The sequence below is a fragment of the Engraulis encrasicolus genome, chromosome 16 (genome assembly GCF_034702125.1).
Source record: "Engraulis encrasicolus isolate BLACKSEA-1 chromosome 16, IST_EnEncr_1.0, whole genome shotgun sequence".
Classification (NCBI taxonomy): domain Eukaryota; kingdom Metazoa; phylum Chordata; class Actinopteri; order Clupeiformes; family Engraulidae; genus Engraulis; species Engraulis encrasicolus.
In genome coordinates this window covers 7,788,205-7,811,227 of record NC_085872.1, presented here as the reverse complement: position 1 = coordinate 7,811,227, position 23,023 = coordinate 7,788,205, and the positions used below count along the sequence as shown (strand labels likewise).

Sequence of the window (23,023 nt, the reverse complement as noted above, 5' to 3'; positions counted from 1 at the left end):
TGGAAGAGTATTCGACATGTCTGACAATGAGGTAACTACAAATTTACTCTTTCATTCTACAATCAAGATGACTACATCTGATTTTCACTTTTATGATTCTCTTTATTTCCCTTCACATGTCCTCTCAACACTTCATCTGTTTTAATTTATTTTGACGTTCCTTTCTCTTAATTGTCTATTCTTATCGTTTAAATTTTTAGTTCTTCTCATTTTATTTCAACATGCTGTGGTTTACTTGACACAGATTGAGCTGTCTTGTTGTATCTAATACACAATTTCAATAAAAAAAAACATTCTTGCATTTCCTTATTAAATCTGCTACTGAATAAAAGCACTGCTTTTGCTGTTACTTATGCTATGCTGACACGTTTGTCATGTACAGAAGAAACCTGAAGCTGGGGATGTGGTTCAATTCCCACGTCCCTTGGGTTACTCCCATTATGGAGTGTGCGTTGGTGATGACCAAGTGGCACACATGGGGAAAGGTAAGTGAAGCCAGTATACCTTCCTTTGCTTCACACCTCTGGGATTTTATGCAGTGTAACAGGATGTATTGGTGTTCACAGCATATTTGCCAAGAGTCACCCCATATGGGTTGTAGATAGCTGCATTGCCATTATCATTACGGTGCATTTTTAGATCTACACTACATAATGTACAATGTATATGAAGTTGGGCTGTATATGGAAATTATGTAAAATGCTGCATTTGTGAGTACTGCTGTTTTACCAACTGATATAGTATTTAACTTTGAGGAAAAAAACATAGTAACTCTTAAGTACATTATGAGCGCATTTATAACGAATTATAATGTGCATCATAATTAGTCACAATGCATTATGGCTACACTCATAAGGCTTCATGATGTATTATATCAACTGTTATAACTATACATCTAGCTTATTATGCCTAATAAATGCAAGGGTGTTATTTATTTATTTATATATTTATTATTATATATTCATGAGTTTGGCCATAATGCATCCTGACTAATTATGATGCGCATTAGGCCCTATAATTTGTTATTTACGCTCATAATGCACTATAGAATGGGCTTTAAGTAAAGTGTTACCAAAAACATTATGAAAGATCTAAAGGTTTAAACAAAATGATACATAAACATTGTAGGGTATGCAATGATGGATGAATTAAAACATGATTATGTAATATAGCACACTGAAAATATGCATTTTCTTTATACTATAGATGGACCACATATGGGACTTAAAAGTGAGATTAAAATCGAATCTATTGAAAAAGTAGCAGCAGGAGGAAGTTACAAGGTCCACAACAGAGATGAAAGAATGACTCCTCTCCCAGTTGAGGAAATTGTTGAAAATGCAAAAGCAAAGGTTGGAGAGCAAAGAGTCTGGACCCCCGACAAAAACTGTGAAGAGTTTGCCACAGGGATGAGATATGGGGAAGAAAAGGGACATTCTGACCAGGTGAGGAATATGAAGATGTTAATTTTCAAGATGCTAAAATCATATGACAAATTGAAAGGTCATAACTAAGTTGGATTTATTTTGTACTTAAGTCTTATTATCAATATAACAAGCAACATAATGATTATTGCTCTATGTTTCAGGCAGAGAAGGCCAAAAATGCTATGGGAAGTGGCTTAGAACATCTCCAGGAAACTATGGAATTCCAATAAGGGACAAGTACTTTCTGAAATGTTTGATGTCTGAAAGGTTTGGTCTGTAAAACCTCTAGCTGTAAAACAGTTGCAACTCAGGGTAATAAAAATGTACACCTTTTTGTTGTCCAGATTTTGTAAAAAGGAATGGTCTCCCTTTCTCAATTTGAAGTGGTTCCTGGTACTGTACCGTCAATCATGGTTGCAGTGCCCTTGAACAAAATACTCCACATTGTTTATAAATAGCCTAACTATGTTGATTTTAACAAAAGAGCCCCATGTAAGTGTTATGCAACATAAAGTTGGGATTTTGAAAGTCAGATCAACATAAAAATCCCTCTGACATCCACAAGGGGTATTTGGGACCCCATTTGGTATTCATTTGGTATTCATTTGGTATTTGGCGCAGGAAGAGGTTTATGATGAAGTAGCTTTGCCTTCATCCCCTATTGTAGAGGACTTACTGGTGACTGATAATACCACTGGGAAACCAGTGTATGTATCACTGCATGATTTCGACAAAACACCTAAACATTTCTGAGGCCTGTGATGTAGAGACTTCTTCTACCATGTGAGGGCAATCCACCCTCAGAAAATGCTGTACGCTGAAAACATCATGCCACAGACGGTGCAAAAGCAACATATAGTATCAGGTCCTTTTGAGGAAATGATCTCTTATTCTTGAGGAACAATCCCTTCCTTTATTTCAGCATTGGCCTTGATATTTCATGCATCAATGCAATGCTGGTGATTCAACATCAGTCTGTGTCATCAGATGTAATGAATACTTTGTCTAGGGCACAGCATAGCACAATTTAATCACATTCATGAATAATGCTTGTGAGCATTAATAAATGCCTAGTTTTATTTTGAGCAAACAAATAAGCAATATTAAAGTGATGATATGAATCCCCCCTGAAAGGTGGTTGCATTTTACCTTTAACGCTGTCATGCCAATGAAGCTAAAAGCTATGTACCTGTAGCTGTTGTATAACGGTAGGCCTATCTTTCTATCTGTGGAAGTATAACCACAGATGATTAATGATTTTCTTGCTATATGATGCAATGAATAATGTTGGCTATAATAAAACTCAAGTCTGTGTGTTATCAGCAAATATGTTGAGCTGAGAGATGTGGTGTATGAGCTGAGAGATCAGGGAGGATGGGAAATGACACTGCACCCTCACTTAAGGAGCTTTACCCAACTCAAAGTTTGATCCCAAAGCATCACCTAATGATTCATTATCCTGTTGTGATTAGAAAAATAGGTCCTTTGATTCATGTTTGGACTATGAGATATGAGCTGAGAGATCAGGGAGGATGGGAAATGACACTGCACCCTCACTTAACATTAAGTTTGTACTCCTGGTACAAGTTACTGATATAGCATAGCAGACATGTATCACTGTGTGTATGTAGTAACAAAATTAGAGTATTTTCAGTGGGCTGTGATGTGTAACCTCTCCTACCATATGAGGGCAGTCAATCCTCTGAAAATGCACAGGTAATGCATACTTAATATAATATAATGGTGTAGCACAATTTAACTGCATTCAAGAATAGTGCTTATGTTAAGTTTTATTGTGAACAAACTGTAAAAAGTAAGATAGTGGCTGCCATGACCTAATGCTTAGGGAGGTGGTCTTAAGAGAAGAGGGTTGCAGGTTTGAATCCCACCCTTACTTCTCACTACACATCCATCCATTGCTGATGTGCCTTTGAGCAAGGCACCTAATCCCACATTGCTGCAGGAGAATGAATGAATGAATGAATGAATGAATGAATGAATGAATGAATGAATGAATGAATGAATGAATGGATGAATGAATGAATGAATGAATGAATGAATGAATGAATGGATGGATGGATGAACGAATGAATGAATGAATGAATGAATGAATGAATGAATGAATGAATGAATGAATGAATGAATATACCTTTACTGCCCCAGGGGGAATTTGTTTTGCGTTTTGGGAACACTTGAACATACAGACAATTATGACATTATACAAAGACAAGACTAAAAAACATAACATACATAACAAAACATACAAAGTATTCAAATAAAAGATAAAAAAGTGCTGGCAGAATAGAAATAATTAAATTAAAAAAATAAAAATCCTATATACATTTAGTCTATTTAAGTTATTATATTAACTCTGTCTGAACTTAACTTATTCAACAATTGGATGCTTCTAGGCACAAAGGACGTTAACCCTCTATTAGTTTTTAAAAAAGGGTAACCTGTATCTAAGTCCAGATGGGAGGAGGGAGTAGCCTATTCAAAGAAAAGGAGCCAATGCCCTTTAAATAACTTTGTATGGAAGTGTCAGCTACACTAAGTAAACCCCAACTCCATAGAAGTTGGGACACAAGGTAAATTGCGAATAATTACAAAATACTGCCATTTTCAAAACGTCTGATTCTTACATGAGATGGAGAACGGCACAGAGAAACATATAAGACATCAAAACTGACCAAAATTATTGTTTTGGGGGATATTCGTGAATATGTAAAAACAACACGTCTCAAAAGAGTTGGGACGGGGACAATAAAAGGCAGCAAATGTCGAGTGAGACTAAAAACAAAACAAAAGACAACACTTAACAGTATATAGTACATTAACCGATGAGATGATTTTATATTAAAAAAGATCTCCCTTCAAAATATAATGCATGAGTGGCTTTTCATGCTGTTTAAAACCCATTTATATTATTCAGTACTGTATTTAACTCTGCATATGAGTGAAAACAACTTAAACAATGCACTACTGCACCCCCATGCCATCATGGAGGCTGACTTTTGAAGTTAGCTCTAACACAAGTTGGATGGTCCATTTTCACTGTAGTACAGGATGTGCAAGACTCTATTATTTTCAAAAAGAATGGACTTCTGCAACTTCTGCTGGCTTCTGTGAGCAAAGGACAGTTTCCCATGTCTTCTGGGTCTATTTCAAGTGAGCTCGGGTGCAAATAATGTTAAACCCCTTATTCATTTGCACACAAGAAGCGTTCATAATATGGTCTATTTTCAATTGCTGTAATTCTTGGAGTGCTAGAATGAGACTACAATGGATATATATTTCATGATGTCCTGAACCTATACAATGATTTTAATGACAGAAATATGTCTTATATAGGGGCCTACACTCAATCATGGTAAATCCAAGGGAATTCAAACATGTATGTAATAACTATGGTAACTATTCCCTCTGCATCTTTAATTGTGAGTGACTCAGCCTCTCTGTGATGGTCTTATACCTATTGTCCATGAGTACAATTCATTTTGAAATGTTCTTCTTTGTTGTTTTATCTTATTTGGATGTTTAGGCTATTGCATTTCATTGATCCCCGTCCCAACTTATTTGAGACCTGTTGCCGTTATCAAAGGAGAAATGAGTATATATGTCCCCCAAAACATTTGTTCTAGCTAGGTTTTAACACAAAATATGTTGTCTTTTGCACTATTCACCATGTAATGAATGGATTAGATATTTTAGCATTTTAGCATATGATAGCATTTTTATTTTATTCACAGTTTACCAAACGTCCCAACTTCACTGGAGTTGGGGTTTGTAGGCCTATATGCTAATGTCATGTAATGTGATGTAGGCCTAAAGCAATGTAATGTGTAATGTGTAATGTAATGTACTGTTTGAATCAGTGGCGGAACAATAGCACACGGGGCCCCAGGGCAAGACACTTGTAGGGCCCCCTCTACAGCTTGCCAAGCTCACAGTAGGGCCCCCACCACCAACACGGGAGGGCCCTGGGCCCAGGGGCAAGTGCCCTGCTCGCCCTCCCTATAGCTCCGCCCCTGGTTTGAATGCTGACATAAATCCCCACGGAAAGGTGGCCCATTAACATTTTCATGCCATTGCACCCCACTCCTATTTCTGGTTTTCAGACAGCTGATTTCCTGCATGCCAGCAGAGTTTATTTTAGTAAAGCGAAACTGAAACTACATGGTTGAATTCAGCATTGAGGACAGCGTATTGTGGAGGCAAGATTTGTTTTAAAATATGGGCCTACATGAAAGCATTGCCGGTTTGTTGGTCTAAAGCTCGGCAACTTCATTTGTATTCTAGCCTACTTTAAATTAAAACGAATGCTTTACGAACATGCTCCAAGTGCTGATGATGGTAGCCCGGCGACTCCATCCATTTTGGCTCCGCACAGTCGGTTTTGCCCAGGCTACAGTATAATAACGGTAACACGAAGTATCAGGCAACTCCAAAAAAATAGTTCCACAATTAGACTACAGACATTGCAACATGTCATTTATGTACTCTACAGATTTACGAAGCAACAGTGGTTAATTTCAAGTCGATTAAATGGAAGTCTGGTGAGAAGAATCGTCTTGTGTCGATGATGTAGTAGGCTAGCTAGTGCACGCTGAGATTGGTTAGACTCCAGGCCTCATTAATGACCGTGTGACAGACAACCTGGTGTGCATCCCAATATGTGACCTTGCCTCCTCCACTTGTTCTTGTCTCCTCGTCCCGCCTCCTGGCCCCTCCTCCGAGGAGAAAACGATAAAGTTTCCCAGCTGTCAGCCTCGCCACAACAACTTTTGAGGGACTGTTTTTCATTCACCATCCCAATTGCAAATGAGAAAAAGACTTTACAATTGAGGTTTTGCAAGATATTGAAATATAATGCTGTTGTCAGTGATGTCATCATGACGAGAAGCAAGTGGAGGAGGCAAGGTCGCATATTAAAACGCACTCCTGGTGTCCGTAAAGTAGGCTAGGGCCTAGGGGTTACAGTAGGCCTAATAAGAAGCTGGTTCAGTAAACAAGGTTAAAGTTAACCTTGGTAGAGCATCACTAAGAGCCTGCCCACAATGACTCCCAGACCAAACACACCCCACACATAACAAATTATAAAAAGGGTGATTTAGTGGGCCTAATAGGCCATATCATGAACATATTGTTTTATGCCACACTGTTAAAGTAGACTAGATTCATCCTTTGGTTAAGGGCGTGCCTAAAGGGCTAGGCACACCCTTAGCACCAAAGATCACTCTTAGGTTACACTTATGTATAACCAGTTAAACCCCAGTGTATATTCCTCTTCCTCAGCTGTGTGTGATCTAAAAGAGAATTCGACATGTCTGGCAATGAGGTAAATACAAATTTACACTTTCATTCTGCAATCAAGATGATTAGGCTACATGTGATTTTTACTTGGATTTTCTTTATTTCCCTTTCCTTAACATGTCCTCTCAATTTTACATGTACAGTAATCTGTTATTTTATTAAGGCTTGTGTTCACCTTAATTGTCTATTTGTATAATTTTGATTTTCAGTTCTTCTCATTTGATGTTAGCATTCTATAGTTTACTTGAGTTGACACACATTGAGCTGCCTTGTTGTATCTAATGCGCTATTTAAATAAAAACCGTTCTGGCCTTATTAAACCAGCTACTGAATAAAACACTGTTTTGCATTAAATGCTGTTATTATTGGTTACAATTAAAACTATTCTTGTTTCATCATATACAACATGAGTAAAACTGATATTCAAAGAAACTTTTGTCATACACAGAAGAAACCTAAACCTGGGGATGTGGTTGAATTCCCACGTTCCTTGGGTTACTCCCATTATGGAGTGTGTGTTGGTGATGACCAAGTGGTACATGGGGAAAGGTAGGCTCAGTGAAAGCGGTAGGCCTATACCTTCCTTTGCTTCACACCTCGTTTTTATGCAGTGTCACAGGATACTGGTCTTCTCAGCATATTTGCAATACTCACCCCATATGGGTAGTAGATAGCTGCATTGCCATTATCATTACGATGCATTTTTAGATCTGCACTACATAAAACTAACTGTGTACAATGTAGGCCTATATGAAATTGGGCTGTATATGGAAATGGTAACACTTTATTTTAATGCTGTATTTGTAAGTACTGCTGTTTAACCACCTGATGTAATATTTAATTTTGAGAAAAAAAATCATAGTAACTCTTAAGTGCATTATGAGCGTATTTATAACGAATTATAATCATAATCATAATTAGTCACAGTGCATTATAGTAGAGTAGTAGAGTGGAGTAACTTTATTAATCCCCAGGGGGAAATTCAGGTATCCAGTAGCTTACATAAAGACACAAATAAACGAATGCCCACAGGAACATTTCAAGACACAAATAACACAGGAATAGTCAGGGAGGGGAAAATAAAAATAAAAATAGTAAAGATAAAGAATGTGAAAAAGTAATATGTAAAAAATGTAAAAAGGTAATTGTGCAAAAAGACATTCTGTGAGTTGGGATAGACCATGTGCAGAAAACTTACTCTGTCAGTTAAGGTAGACAGTCTTAACATGACCAGTGTTGACAGATAGGCCTACATCTATGATATAGGCTAGTATAGTATGTAGAAGTAGGCAGTGTACAGAGTATGATAGGGGTGAAAATGTCTCACAATGTCACAGTAAAGCACAGGTAAGTGTGTAGACAACCATACGCCCATGCGCACACTCACACACACACACACACACACACACACACACACACACACTGTAAAAAATGCCTGTTGAAATTACGGCAAAAAAATGTCAAATTGCAACAGTCAGTGACCGTAAAATGTAAAACAGTTTATCTCTGTACTAAATATGGCAAGCCACTATTTAGTCAAAAAGCGCTACATAACTTCATTTTTGACAGGTGTCATATGTAGAAAATACTGGACTGTTCTCTGTAAACGAAGATATTGGAAAACACCGTTAAGTGAGATGAAGTAGTCAAGAAACGGTACATAACTTTATTTTTCACTGGTGTCAATATGTAGAAAATACTGAACTGTTCACTGAAAAGAAAATATTGGAAAATACCGTTAAGTGAAGATGAAGTAGTCAAGAAACGGTACATGACTTTATTTTTCACTGGTGTACACATATGTACACAGCTAATCTGTCAGAGTTAGATTGATCAGAGTTAGACTGGTGTTCAGCCAAAATCTAAACATCAAGAGTTGTAGCAACACTACAGAGTGTTATTTGACTCCTCTGGATCCGAGTTGTTGAGCTAAGAGAGCTAGAGTGTTAATGTTTAACTCCCTAGAGAGTTATGAAAACACGCCTCCCCAATTTCCAAATGTTTTAGCAACATGAGCAGCCATTTTTGTTGAGTCCCCTATAAGTGAACCAAACTCAATCCTCTGTTAGTGAACCAAATTGTGAACCAACAGACAAAGAACTCTGTTTAGTCCAATAGATCTCTTGTGATTGCACTTGTTCCAGGTGTAACTTGTCAAACCACTGATAGGCTGGTTGTAACAGGCAGAGTTTGATGTCTACACGCTATTTGATTAGTAGCCATCAATGAGTATTAACTTAGAGTACACCCCTTTGCATGTGTTCTAGTTCATCCTGCGAAAAATTCTCCACCGCAATATTTTTTTCCCTTATTGGACTTTGAGGCTTTGCCATCAGAGTTTTCGATTGAGAGGCAAATTGACACAGTAAACCTCTTCAAAATTCAGAATATCTTTTTTTGCATTCCTCCTACCCAACAGAATATTAATTACTCCACAGAAAACATATTGCCTGTCTGCTTAGCTCCAGGTGCCTCCACGTTGTAGATTTGACAACAATGAAGCTGGCAACTGAATAAACTGTGCAACAGTTAAGGACTGCAAATGGCAACAGTTTGCACATTTTGCATTAATTCACTGTAACTTATTATTTATCCGGTAACAGCCTACAGTTTAGCCTCATTTAATGTGTAAAATATACCTATAGGCTAGTATAATCTGAAAAAGTCTACCTGGGACAGTAATCCCTTGATTTAGTCTCTTAGAAGTAGCCCAGTCTATTTGAAACTGTCATTCTACCCCATCCAAATCAATCTATCAATCAATTCCTGACCTCACCTGAGTGCTAAGGGCTGTCATGCAATGATTAACTTACTGCCTGCACCTGTCAAATGCTTCATCACTCGGGTCACATGGTTCACTTGAACATGTATTTAAACAGGGACTGTTGCATTGTACTGCTCACTGGTTGCTAGCTAGCTAGCTGGCTGGCTGGCTGGCTGTAAGGCCGGCTGGTCGGCTGGTCGGCTGGCCGGCTGGCCGGCCGGCCTGCCCTCGCCTCGCCTGGCCTGGCCTGGCCTGGCCCGGCCTGGCCCGGCCTGGCCGGCCCGGTTAGCAGGTCACGTTGTAAGGGTGGCTGCATGGCTTGCTAACTAGCTTGTTTGTTAGCTTGCTTGCCCCGCTAGCTTTGGCCTTCATTTTCCTTAAGGTTATTTTCAGGCCTTGGATTTGCATACCCTTCATTGATGATACTAGACTGGTCCACCTGCCTGCACTAGACAATCTGGCAATTGGGCATTTATTTAGGTATCTAATTAAGTTGATGTTTATTGGACTCCAATGAGTTGAATCAGTCCAATCAGTTGTCTGTGATTGCAACTCTATAATTGGACTCACCTGAGTATAATCAGTTCAATCAGCGGTCTGATTGTAACTCTATAATTGAACTCACCTGAGTATAATCCGTTTTTACCGTAATTTATTTAATGGTACGTTTTGGCAACCACTGCTGCCATAATTTTACCGTAAATTGTAAAAAATAATAATACTGTTATTTATTTAACGGTAGGCTTTGGCAACCACTGCTGCCATAATTTTACCGTAAAATGTAAAAAGGAAATATACCGTTATTTGTTTAAAGGTAGACTTTGGCAACCACTGCTGCCAGCAATCTACCGTAAGAACAACAGTTCTTTTTTTACTGTGCACACACACACACACACACACACACACACACACACACACACACACACACACACACACACACACACACACACACACACTCACAAAGAGGTTCCCAGTAACTGGGCCAGCTCCGCCAGATCACAGTCTTTGCTTGTGGTAAGCAGGAAATGCTTATGGTTATGGCTACACTCATACCCAGGCGAATACACCGGCCGCGACATGAGTGAGGCGAGCGATGGAAGTAATTGACTTTGTATTGAGTCGCACAACAAAAGCGATTCTGGAGACTAGAGGCGATTTGCACACGGAGAGCGACAGTTTGTAGTTGAACTCCTGGGAATGTTACGCAAATGAGCAATGATGCGGTTCAGCAACTAGCCGCTACAGCCAATTACTGTATAGAGGTCTGTGACCACAGACAATGGAAATGTTTGAATGCTTGCATTCTGCTTGTAACGGACATACTCTAGTCGCTTCAATCGCTCATATCGCTTGCTGCTGCTCAGAAGTGATTCTCTGTCGCTTCAATCACATTGCGGCCGGTGTATTCGCCCGGTAAGGCTTCGTGATGTATTAAATCAACAGTTATAACTATACATCTACCTTATTATGCCTCATAAATGTGAGGGTGTTATTTATTTATATATTTATATCATAAGGTATTATAAGCTAGATGTATTGTTATAACTGTTGATATAATACATCATGAAACATTATGAGTGTGGCCATATTGCATTGTGGCTTATTATGATGCGCATTTTAATTTGTTATTTATAATGCATATAGTAAAGTGTTACCAAAGACATTATAAAAGATCTTAAAGTTGAAACGAAATGATACATAACAAACATTGTAGGGCACGCAATGATGGATGAATTAAAACATGATCATGTAATACTACACACTGAAAATATGCATTTTCTTTATAGATGGACCAAATATGGGACTTAAAAGTGAGGTTAAAATTGAATCCATCGAAAAAGTAGCAGCAGGAGGAAGTTACAAGGTCGACAACAGAGATGATAGGATGACTCCTCTCCCAGTTGAGGAAATTGTTAAAAATGCAAAAGAAAAGGTTGGAGAGCAAAGAATGTGGACCACCGACAAAAACTGTGAAGAGTTTGCCACAGGGATGAGATATGGGGAAGAAAATGGACATTCTGACCAGGTGAGGAATATAAAGATGTTAATTTTCATACATTTGTGATAAATAATAAATATATGAAGTATATGCCTTTACTGTTGATATGAAGAGATGATTGTTGTTTGGAGACATATATAGCTAAAAAAAAAAGCGTATGACTGTCAAGATGAAGGTCTTAACTTGCATTTATTTTGTTCTTATTATCAATATTACAAGCAACATAATGTTTATTGCTCTATGTTTCAGGCAGATGAGGCATCAAAAGCTGTGGTAGAAGCTTTCAAAGAAACCATGATTCAAACCTATCACCTGTAAAACAGTTGAGTCTCAGTGTAATAATAAAAAAGTACACTTGTTTTGTTGTCCTGCCTTTTTCATAAATAATGGTCTCCCTTATTCAATTTGAAGTGGTTAGAGTATCCTGGTCTACTGTACCCACAATCGTGGTTGCAATGCCCTTGAACAAGATACCCCACATTGTTACTGTAAGTTGTTATAACAAAAGAGCCCCCTGTCAGTATAAGTCAGATATCAACACGGCAAGAAAAAAACCCTTTATCATCCAGAAGGGGTATTTGGGACCCTATAGGCTTCATTTGATATTTGGCCCAGGAAGTGGGTTGTGATGAAGTAGCTTTGCTTTCATCCCCTATTGTAGAGGACTTACTGGTGACTGATAATACCACTGGGACACCAGTGTATGTATCACTGCATGATTTCGACAAAACACCTAAACATTTCTAAGGCCTGTGATGTAGAGACTTCTTCTACCATGTGAGGGCAATCCACCCTCAGAAAATGCTGTACGCTGAAAACGTCATGCCACAGACGGTGCAAAAGCAACATATCGGGACCTGAAATGATCCAGCCTAGCGAGCTAAAGCCCTACAGCAAAAAGCTAGCGGCCGCTAGGGGCGTCCAGATTTCTAGACTAGAAAATATCTTATTCTGGAGGAACAATCTCTTCCTTGTTGGCCTTCCTATTTCATGAATCAACAATGAAGTTCTGGTGATTCAACATCAGATGTTATGAATACTTTAGGGCACAGCATAGGGGTAGCACAATCACATTCAAGTATAATGATTGCTTGTGATAAATACCAAGTTCTATTTTGAACAAACATATAAGCAATTTATCAGCAATTAAGTGCTGATATACTATAAATTCACAGTACAAGGTGGCCCATTTTACCTTTAACATTGTCATGCCAAAGAAGCTAAAAGCTACTGTAGATGTCTATAGCTGTTGTACAAAGTAAATACAGTGTAACAGTATGTCTATCTTTCTATCTATGGAAGTATAACCACAGATGAAGAATGATTTTCTTCATGCAATTAATAATGTTGCCTTGTAATAAAACTCAATACTGTGTGTGATCAGCGAAATATGTTGAGCTGAGAGATATGGTGTATGAGCTGAGCAATCACAGGTAGGGGAAATGACACTGCAGCACCCTCACCTAATATTACATTTGTGTTCCTGGTACAAGTGACTGATATAGCGTACCAGAGTATGCATGTATCACTCCATGTACAGTATGTGGCAACAAAACCTTCATAGTATTTTATGTGGGCTGTGATGTAGTAACCTCTCCTACCATATGAGGGCAGTCAACCCTCTAAAAATGCTCTATGCTGAACATGTGATATCACAGACAATCTTTCCTTTATTACAGCACAGGCAATGTATACTTAATGGTAAACACAATTTCAACACATTCAAGAATCATGCTTATGCCAAATTTTGTTGTGAACAAACAAAGAGTTTTTGTTTTTCAGTGAAAAGTAAGATAGGTGCTGCCGGTTAGGGAGGTGGACATGAGATCAGAGGGTTGCAAGTTTGAATCCCACCCTTACTCCTACTTCTCCTTACACATGATCCATCCATTGCTGAAGTGCTTTTGAGCAAGGCATCTAATCCCATATTGCTGCAGGATGGCTCCCCTTTACCCTTTACTCTAAGTTGCTTTGTATGAAAGGGTCAGCTACAATAAGTAGGCCTATAATATAGTGTAATGTGATGTAAAGCAATGTAATGTAATGTTTGAGTGCTGATATACAGTAAATAACCATTTTAACATTTTCATGCCAAATGGGCTAAAGCCCAACCCCCTCAAGTGGTTTTCATACCGCTGGTTTCTAGAGGTGTGCATTGGCACTGCCCTCACGATTCGATTCCATTACGATTCGGGAGGTTTTGATTCGATTCAATTCTACAATGCATTGCAATGCATTACATTTCGACTGAAAGCAAAGCAAATGTTTCATCAGTCATGATGAGGCAATACAAGTAGTCAGATACTGAGCAACATTTTATTGGCTGTTTTCTGTATCAGTCTTACGGTTTTCAATGCTCAAAGCGCTTTTATTTAATTTATTTAATTTAATTAATTATTTAAGTGCTTTTATTTAATTTAACATTCATTTGCTCCTGAAATATCCACGGAAGTAATTGAAACTTTAAAAAATGTGCCTCACCGATTATGGAACTCGCCGCATTGAATTGAATTGTCCATGCCCGGCATTGCATTGCATTGCCGAATCGATTATTGTTGACACCACTACTGGTTTCCTACATGCCACCAGAGTGCCTTTTAGTGAAACGAAAGTGAAACTACATGGTTGAATGCAGCATCGAGGACGGCATATTTTTTTGGAGGTGAGATTTGTTTCATAATATACAATGATTGTTGCTGTTTTCTTTGGTCTAAAACTCAGCAACTTCATTTGTAAGATAATAACATATGGTTAGTACCTAGAGTGGACTTTAAATGTACAATTTTCTTCAAGATACAGTCTTCAATATACAGTCACTGTGTGGATTTCAAACACCAGAAATCCCTAACTTTTACTGCCATCTTCCACTCTTTCTTTCTGTTTAGCGAGGCACAGTAAGCAAGCTCTGTGGCGCATTGTTGTATTTGCATTGCTTTTGTTTCGTCGACTCTGAATGAACTATTGGATTTGACGCCACTCAAGGGCTGATAATCCCTGTTGTAGCACTGCGTGTGTTTCTTTAGTCTCCTGTGCATGTCTTTGTGAAACCATAGGCTACTACATGCATGTTTTTATGTAGACTTATGATGTAGCCGAATATTAATATTAATTCAAATTGAACTGTTTCCTCCTCAGGCATCATCGAGGAGCAATTTAACAAAATGGGGAAATCTTCATTTGGTAAATATTTCAAAAGGGGCAAAGACTACAAGAAGGAGCAGACGTACATCATGTACCATGGGACCACTATGCAGACCGCACGAAAGATCAAGCGTGCAGGTTTCCTTCCGTCTTCAGATGGCATGCTTGGCCGTGGCGTCTATGTCAGCCGGAGCTTCCAGAAAGCGGCATGCTACCCCAAGGGTGCCAAAGGTCAAGAGCGGGCAGTACTGGAGCTGAGCGTGCGCGTGGGCAAAGTGAAGAAGATTGACAGGCAAGGCCACCCATTGCAGAAGAGCTGGCATGAGGCAGGCTTCGACACGGCCTGGGTCCCACCCAACTGTGGCATGGTGAGAAGTGGTCGACAGGAAAACTGCATTTGGGACCCAAGGAGAATAAAAGTGAACTCCATCCAACGGAACACCTACAGGGGCAAGGACGAGGAGTCAACTGACGAGGAGGAAGATGATGATGAGGAGGAGGAGGAGGAGGAGGGAGAAGACCAAATGTCAGACACCTATGATAATGATACAGATGATGAGCACAATGTGGCTTCCCACACATCTGGTGAGGATTCCACTAGCTCCAGTATAGCTGATGATGATGATGATGATGATGATGATGATGATGATGATGATGATGATTCTGATTCTGATTCTGATTCGGAGGAAACTGGTGGTGAGCTCAGTGGCGAATGTTATGAAGAGCAAAGTGACCAAAGTGATGAATATCAGGAGCAAAGTGATGAATTCTATGAAGAGCGACATAATTATGAAGAGGGAAGCGATGATGATGATGATAGCTACTGACAGTCAGACAGGCACTTGTCTTGAATGCAAACTTTCCCATTTTGTTTGCATTATAGGAATATACCACTAGTGGGTTATGCCATATCTGTCTGAAATAGATACAGTATATCAGTACCACAAAGATGCCAAGTATGTAAACATTGTGTCAAAGTTAAATTTTGTGTGGTCATGCTGGTGTATTATTTTTTATAGCGTATCTGGTCATATGTTGGTCACAGTGCTCTCCTGGCTATTTGCCTGCCTTGCATAGTCCCTGTTCAGTGTTTTTCTTGATTTTTCATGTTGGCATCTGATGATCTGACTGTTGCTTTGTACTTTTTTCTGACTACATTTCTTTCTGCCATGATGAGATCATTGTTGTTGGTCATTTGTTGTCGCTGTGTTCATTATTTTTTAATTCATTATTGGACAAGTCTTACTCTTACTTTGTATAAATGTAGTATTGGACTGGTCAAGTATGCTCATGTGCAAATTTCCCTCCATAAATCAGTGGTTGGTTAACTGGAACAGTCTTGGGACCCACCATTTTCCATGGACATTACGGTGTGGACCCTTTTTTTTTCAGAAACTGGACAATTTATTCCATTATCAAAAATATAACAATGCATAGCATACAGTATGTTTTGCATCAGCATTTTATGCTGACATACAACATGGCTAGAGACTAGTGGACAGGAGTATTAACAATGTTTCACCATCTCTTCAACATGACATTGATAATTGATGAACATGTATTCATTACTGCGCCTTGTCTCAATCTTTGAACTGGTAATAAAAGGTGGAATGAAAACACCACAGCTCCAGAACCCCTCCTCCATGGGTCCCGACCCACTTGTTCAAGTCAAGTCAAGTTGGTTTTATTGTCAATTTCCTTACATGCACTGGTCATACAAAGAATTGAAATTACGTTTCTTACTTTCCCATGCAGACATAGACATAGACTTTAGGTGTGGACGTAGACAATCAGACATAGACTGTACACATACATTACACCTAGAGTCCCTATACCCCTACAGACATATAAAGTGCAGACTGGGCAACAGCAGACATACATAGAACATGTTAATAATGTATTACACTAAGAAACACTGACATAAATAATTCATATTTCCATCAATTTTGACCGAATACCTGGTGCTTATGTAAGCTTATCTTTAATTATGTTGAATTATTAAAGTAGCCTAATTCTGCACTTAACCCTCTGGTTGTGTTAGAAACATAGTTACGTTCATGGTGTTAACGGTCAAAATTGACTGCCTATACAAAAAAGGTAATACACTGATTACAAATCTGATTTGCATATTTTGTGATTAATACCTTTTAGACATCCTTTTGAAACATTTCCAATGTGATTTAAACGTTATTCTGCTTTGTTTTAGTGATTTGTAGGCTTGCACCAAGTCGTTTTATTAACCCTCTGGAGCCTAGGGTCTCTCACTGGCTTTCAGGCCGTTTGGAACACCTTTACTTTTTTCAAGTATTTCAACTAACTGTAAACATCTATACTAATGTGGCACATATGGTGGTATTCTGGAAAGCCTAACAAAAAAGAATATGAGAGTAAAGTGAATGAAATATAACTGTATATAACTTTGGGAGATGTAAATTAATGGTCCGGTCATTTTTGACCGAAACACCATGAATGTAACAAGTTGGCGTATCTTCCACAATTCTTTAGGAATTTCATTATATTTCATTTTGACCATTTGGATAGGTTAGCTGGAGGATATCATGAAGTGTCATTTGTGTATGATGAAAAATAGAGAAGTTATTTAACCCCTTAAGACACGGCATTATAAATGAGCTGTTACCAGAGTGGCAATGACCAAGTCGTAATGTATTACTGAAGGCCCCGTGCACTGTCATAGTAGTATAGTACTATAGTAGTTAACTTTCAATGTCTACGTATTACAGCATGCCACAGGAGGTACGACGTGCATTAAGGGGCTACGAATGAAGTTTCAAAATGGTCATTTTTGACTGTAGCACAAGCAGAGGGTTATATACAGTAAGCATTTTTTACTTCTAATTGTGTCTGATTCTGTTGACAAAACCAAGTAAGAGTCTATTTTATGAAAAATGTAAAACATGGGGAGCTTGAACAATATATTGCTGCCCCTACCAAGACCTTTGTCTACGATAATATAGCCTACCTGTTTATTTTGGACTTGAAAAACTTTTTTTCTTTCAAAATTGAAACCTGTCTTTGCATAAATACTTGAATAAATACTTTGTCTAGAGCACAGCATAGCACAATTTAATCACATTCAAGAATAATGCTTGTAAGCATTAATAAGTGCCATGGTTTGGACAAACAAATAAGCAAGTTTAAGAGCTGATATGAATCCCCACTGAAAGGTGGCCCATTTTACCTTTAACGTTTCCATGCGAAAGAAGATAAGAATGTGTCCGTAGCTGTTATAAATGCAGTACAACAATAGGTCTGTCTTTCTGTCTTTAAAAGTATAACCATGTGATTAATGGGACACCTTTCTTTCCTTCCAATGAATAATGTTGGCTTGAAATAAAACTCAAGTCTGTGTGTTATCAGCAAATATGTTGAGCTGAGAGATGTGGTGTATGAGCTGAGAGATCAGGGAGGATGGGAAATGACACTGCACCCTCAGTTAAGGAGCTTTACCCAACTCAAAATTTGATCCCAAAGCATCACCTAATGATTCATTATCCTGTTGTGATTATAAAAATAGGCCCTTTGATTCATGTTTGGACTATGAGATATGAGCTGAGAGATCCGGGAGGATGGGAAATGACACTGCACCCTCACTTAACTTTGTTTTCTTGGTATATAGCCTACCAGTTTAGGCGTACGCCTGTATCACTGCAAGTACTGTATGTGGCAAAAAACCTTCAGTATTTTCTGTGGGTTGTGATGTAGTAACCTCTCCTACCATATGAGGGCAGTCAACTCTCTAAAAAGGCTGTACACTGAAAATATATCACAGACAATAGCCTTATTCGAGACCCCACAACGTCTGCATGTGCATGTATACAGCAATGCATTTTGGATGAAAATGTTGCATGATGTGATACCACAGACAATAGCCTCATTTGAGATTCAACAACATCTGCATATGCATGTATACAGCAATGCATTTTGGATGAAAATGTTGCCATGTTGGATTTCTTGTCCAACTTACTAAACTTACCAAATGTCAGTCATGTTGCTGGTGACATGTCACATGGTGTCAAACTATCGCGGCAAGAATGTGACTGCAGACGGACCTTGCAACTCCCGCAGTTGCTTATCCCTGTTTGTTGATGCTCGTCTACATACCGCTTCCAAGGTCATGCGGCCATGAACTGGTTGGCCAACAGTTCTCTCACGTGTGTGTAGGCACGTTGTCCCACACCCCTAAGAAAGTTTGCATTGCACCCCACTCCAGCTCCTCTTTCCCACCTGTCCCTCCACACCTCACACGGTGATGTGTTACTGTCATAGATCAAACTGGTGCGAGCTCATCGTCTCGTGCACATGTGTGGCTGACTTTAAATGCAGTGTTTAATAGCCTACTACTCACATCGTTTCACAAGTTCTCGCTCACATGCTTTGACAACACCAACCGTTGCCAACAAAGTCAAATGACCCTATTTTTCCTTTATTACAGCACAGGTAATGCATACTTAAAGGTGCACTGTGTAAGAGGGTGGCCAAAGTAGGTATTGCAACTATGCTGCTCATTAAAACTTTGCTGTCTTCTGCCAAATTGGATCTTTACATGAAGATGTACTAAATAATTTACTAGTATGATCAAAGTACAGTACGTTTTGCAGCTAAAAATGCCCATTTCTGGAGATTCAAAATGGCGCACCATGGAGAAGATCCCCCTTTTCATGTATGAAAAGTGCAATTTTCCCAGTGATAATGAATACTTAGAAATTGATGATGGTCGTAAGTAGGTATTCATGAAAAAGGTAACATTTGTGAATGGGCAGAATGAATTCTAGAAATAAACAGCTAAAAATATTACACAGTGCACCTTTAATAATAATGAATCATAATTAAAGGTGCATAATAATATTTAATAATGTGTATGCCAAGATTTATTGTGAACAAACAAATAATAGAAAGTGAGATTGTCGGCCCTGCCATGGCCAACTGTTAGGGCACTCGCCTGCCATGCGGCTGACCCGGGGTTCAATTCCCAGCTCGGGTCCCTTGCCGACCCCTCCCCATCTCTCTCCCAATTCGCTTCCTGTCCACCTCTCACAATGTCCTGTTTTAAATAAAGTTTTAAAAGACCAAAAAAAAATCTAAAAAAAAGAAAGAAAGTAAGATAGGGGATGCCATGATCTGGTGTTTAGGGAGGTGGACATGAGATCAGAGGGTTGCAGGGTCGAATCCCACCCTTGTGCCTATTGTTCTCTACACATCCATCCATTGCTGAATTGCCCTAGATCAATAGTAGTAAACTAGCCCCACCTGCCAGTGGCCAAAATTATTTTTGCCTGCGAGTGGGTCTAGCCTCGGACAATGCCCCATGCCCTGAAATTGGCAGACACAGGAGATTTTGTTTTGATTTGTTTTGAATCTTTGGATGCAAAGTGGACAGGGTTTTGAGGGAGTGACAACTAAGCGTTGGTCAATAGGCACAGACACAGATTGAAAAACATGTTCCCATCAACAATCTTCCGATGTCTCATTGATCAGGGCCAGACTAAATATTCACATTTAATCTCACATTGAGTCTGTCTTGTCTGTCTGTCTTGGCTACTTGAGCAAGGCATCTAGGCCTACTCATTGCTGCATAACTAAAGTGTCAGCTAAGTGTAATGTAACGTTTGAATGCTGGTATAAATCCCCACGGAAAGGTGGCCAATTTTACAATTTTGGGCCCCACCCCCCAACTGGTTTTCAGACCGCATTTTCTACATGCCACCTGGGTGCAGTTTAGCAAAACGCAAGTGAAACTAAATGGTTGAACGGAGCATCGTGTATACTCTTTGGACTTCAGACTCCTTCTCTAAGGAAAATAATCAGTTAATCAAACATCAAAAGACTGGGTTTCAGCTTGTCTCATGACAATGTTGTGATGACATCTGTAGGCTCTCCTAAAAAGAATGGGCAATTACTCAACATCCTCATCTCATGATTGTCACATGGGGCCATTACTCAATGGTTTGAGTGCCCACAAACAGAAAAACAAGACACATTTATTTTAATGTTTTTAATCATAATCAAATATTGTAGAATTTCCTTGCAAACACAACTACTTGTTGTAAGTCAATGCATTAAATTTCAGCACCTCAGAATCTAGCCTATTTTCCATCAAGGCTTATTTTTACTTACAATCAAAATGGATGCACCATGAACATTCCCTGACTGCGAATGAGCTAATGAGTAGCAGACATCAAGTCTCCCTGAAATTCAGGGAGTGTACTGATATTGATAGCGGCTGCTCGATGCCAAGTCAGCTCAAACTGACTTTAGACTAAGCCTATGCGAGTTAGCGTTTTTCTTTTTTTCAATTGGCAATGCAGGACAGAGAAAGATAATGACTCGTACGGCATGCGCGAGCAGGACGCCCTGCAAATGTCCCTGGAAAAATACTAGGCAGATGTTCTATGCAGAGGCTGGATGATAGAAAGGACACACATGAACATAGGTTACGTGGCGCTATTCCGACGTTAATGTCTATTGTCGGAATACCGACACGCTTTCCACCGTCCACCGCTATTCCTACATGCCACTATTCCGACATCCCTAACCTTAACCCTAACCCTAACCCTAACCCCTAAAAAGTGTCGGAATAGCCGCATGTTGGAATAGCGATTGCCCCCCCACTGAACATACATGTGTTTTAACACTAATACTGTTTTGTTTGTCGGGGTGTCGAGGGTCGATGAGCATCTTCCTGAAATTAGTTTTTGGGATATGTCTGAAGTAACCTAACAGGCAACTTAAAAAAAAATGTTCCACAATACGGACATTGCAACCCATCGTTTATGGACGCTATCTGCGAAGCAACTTCATGTCAAATGGAAAATCTTGTGAGAAGAATCGCCTTGTGTCATGTAGGCTATAGTGCACGCTAATGTTGATGGATTAAATGTGACAGTGTGACAGACTATCAAGTGGTGGGGATTAGTAAGAAGCTGGCTAGTAAACCAGGATAAGTTAACTTTGTGGGTAGAGGCAAATCATCTAAGAACCTACAGTCCTCATTTTCAAGGATGCCTGGAGGTAGCCAAGCCTAGTCTACATAGCAACTTTGCCACTTCCTTTAGGTTAACTAGCCCAAGTCAGGTTCAGCCTATTATGTTCTTATTTACCCCCTGGTGTAAAATCTACCTTGAAATTTTGCCATTAACTCTTGTAAGGTGTTCAGTTCTTTAGACCCGTTCTCAGTTTTCTACTTTAGAAAAACAGTAGGCCAATGGATTTTTATACTTTCACTGGCCTTGGCTCATTTTCTGTGAGGAACATGAATCTTAAAAAATAGAAATAAAATAGTGATAGGCCTATAGACCTGGGTCTTTTTGACCCATACACCCTCTGTGTAACAAAAACATGACCACATTACAAGGGATAACTTGGAAATGACCATGAGTGATCATCAGAGAGTCAGGTGGGGCCCCAAGCAAAAATGCAAAAAAATAGCATTTTAAATCGCCACTACTGTGGTAAAATGTGGGCCGTTATTCACTATCTAGGGGCTTGGGGGCCCCAAGCGGCTGCCTGCCTTGCCTGCTGGCAAGATGCACCTCTGGTGATCATAAAGGTATCTAGGACATTGAAAGGGTTATTAATGCAACTTGCCTCTTGAAACTTGAAAAAAGCGGCGTTGTAATCCTCCCACATGTCTTGACCGTTCTCTGACCTAAGCAAAGGACACAGGCACCCTTAACATTACCCTACGGGTTCCAGAGTGGGTTAACATTTCTTTGCTTTTCTTCTATTTACTGTGTTTATTTACTGTTTTTGCAATCTTTTATTTACAAAGATAAACTCCTGGTGGTGGTAAGGTCTTGGTTTTGATTTAATCGTAGGGATTGAATGAAGAGTCGGGCAAAACCCAACCCCTCGAGATTAGGCTACAATAACCCCGCCCAACTAAATATTCATAGCCCATTGGCTACCTGGCCAAGGTGGCCCATGTGACAAATATTAATTTAAGATGGTGGCAGCATACTGTGAGAGAGAACTGTAATCAGAGCCTCATCATATCTCGTCTGTGTAGCCCATTCTTCCGTGTTCAGGTAATGCATTGACTTTTTTCAACTTTGTATTTTTGTCGTAGTCATTCATAGGCCTATGTTTATTGTTCTGGTTAAGTAGGCGGTAAGGTTTATTCACAGATACTTTGGACTAGGCCTAACTCAGATATAGATCTGACGTTGAGGGTGAGATACAGTCGCGGAAAAAATTGAGAGACCACTTGGAAATTCATAGTTTTTTTTTATTTTGTTATGGATAGTTATGGGTTCATTCTTATTCCTCTGATTTTCGAAAGAAAATATTGTCATTTAGATACTTCATTTGAAGAAAATCTCAAAATGGTCAAAATAACACAGAAGATGCAAGATTTCCAAA

The 23,023-nt window shown here is 39.2% G+C and overlaps 2 protein-coding genes across 2 annotated transcripts; both read left to right on the top strand.

Annotated features, from left to right (window-relative positions):
* Nucleotides 1-1,726, top strand: LOC134466247 (phospholipase A and acyltransferase 4-like). Its single transcript, XM_063220148.1, has 4 exons — nucleotides 1-31; nucleotides 383-485; nucleotides 1,207-1,445; nucleotides 1,589-1,726. Exons 1-4 carry the CDS (start codon nucleotides 17-19, stop codon nucleotides 1,655-1,657), a joined length of 426 nt encoding a protein of 141 aa, XP_063076218.1. The 5' UTR covers nucleotides 1-16; the 3' UTR covers nucleotides 1,658-1,726.
* A 12,414-nt stretch (nucleotides 1,727-14,140) lies between these two features.
* LOC134466246 (mitotic apparatus protein p62-like) lies at nucleotides 14,141-16,248 on the top strand. Its single transcript, XM_063220146.1, has 2 exons — nucleotides 14,141-14,165; nucleotides 14,639-16,248. The coding sequence occupies exon 2, from the start codon at nucleotides 14,665-14,667 to the stop codon at nucleotides 15,469-15,471; it is 807 nt and encodes a 268-aa protein (XP_063076216.1). The 5' UTR covers nucleotides 14,141-14,165; nucleotides 14,639-14,664; the 3' UTR covers nucleotides 15,472-16,248.
* The last annotated feature ends 6,775 nt before the right edge of the window (nucleotides 16,249-23,023 follow it).

Excerpts from the sequence above, each read along its gene's own strand:
- LOC134466247 (XM_063220148.1), top strand. Across the intron at positions 486-1,206 it reads AGTGGCACACATGGGGAAAG|ATGGACCACATATGGGACTT; the intron begins GTAAGTGAAGCC and ends TTTATACTATAG. Across the intron at positions 1,446-1,588 it reads AAAAGGGACATTCTGACCAG|GCAGAGAAGGCCAAAAATGC; the intron begins GTGAGGAATATG and ends TCTATGTTTCAG.
- LOC134466246 (XM_063220146.1), top strand. The coding sequence starts at position 14,665 with ATGGGGAAATCTTCATTTGGTAAATATTTCAAAAGGGGCAAAGACTAC.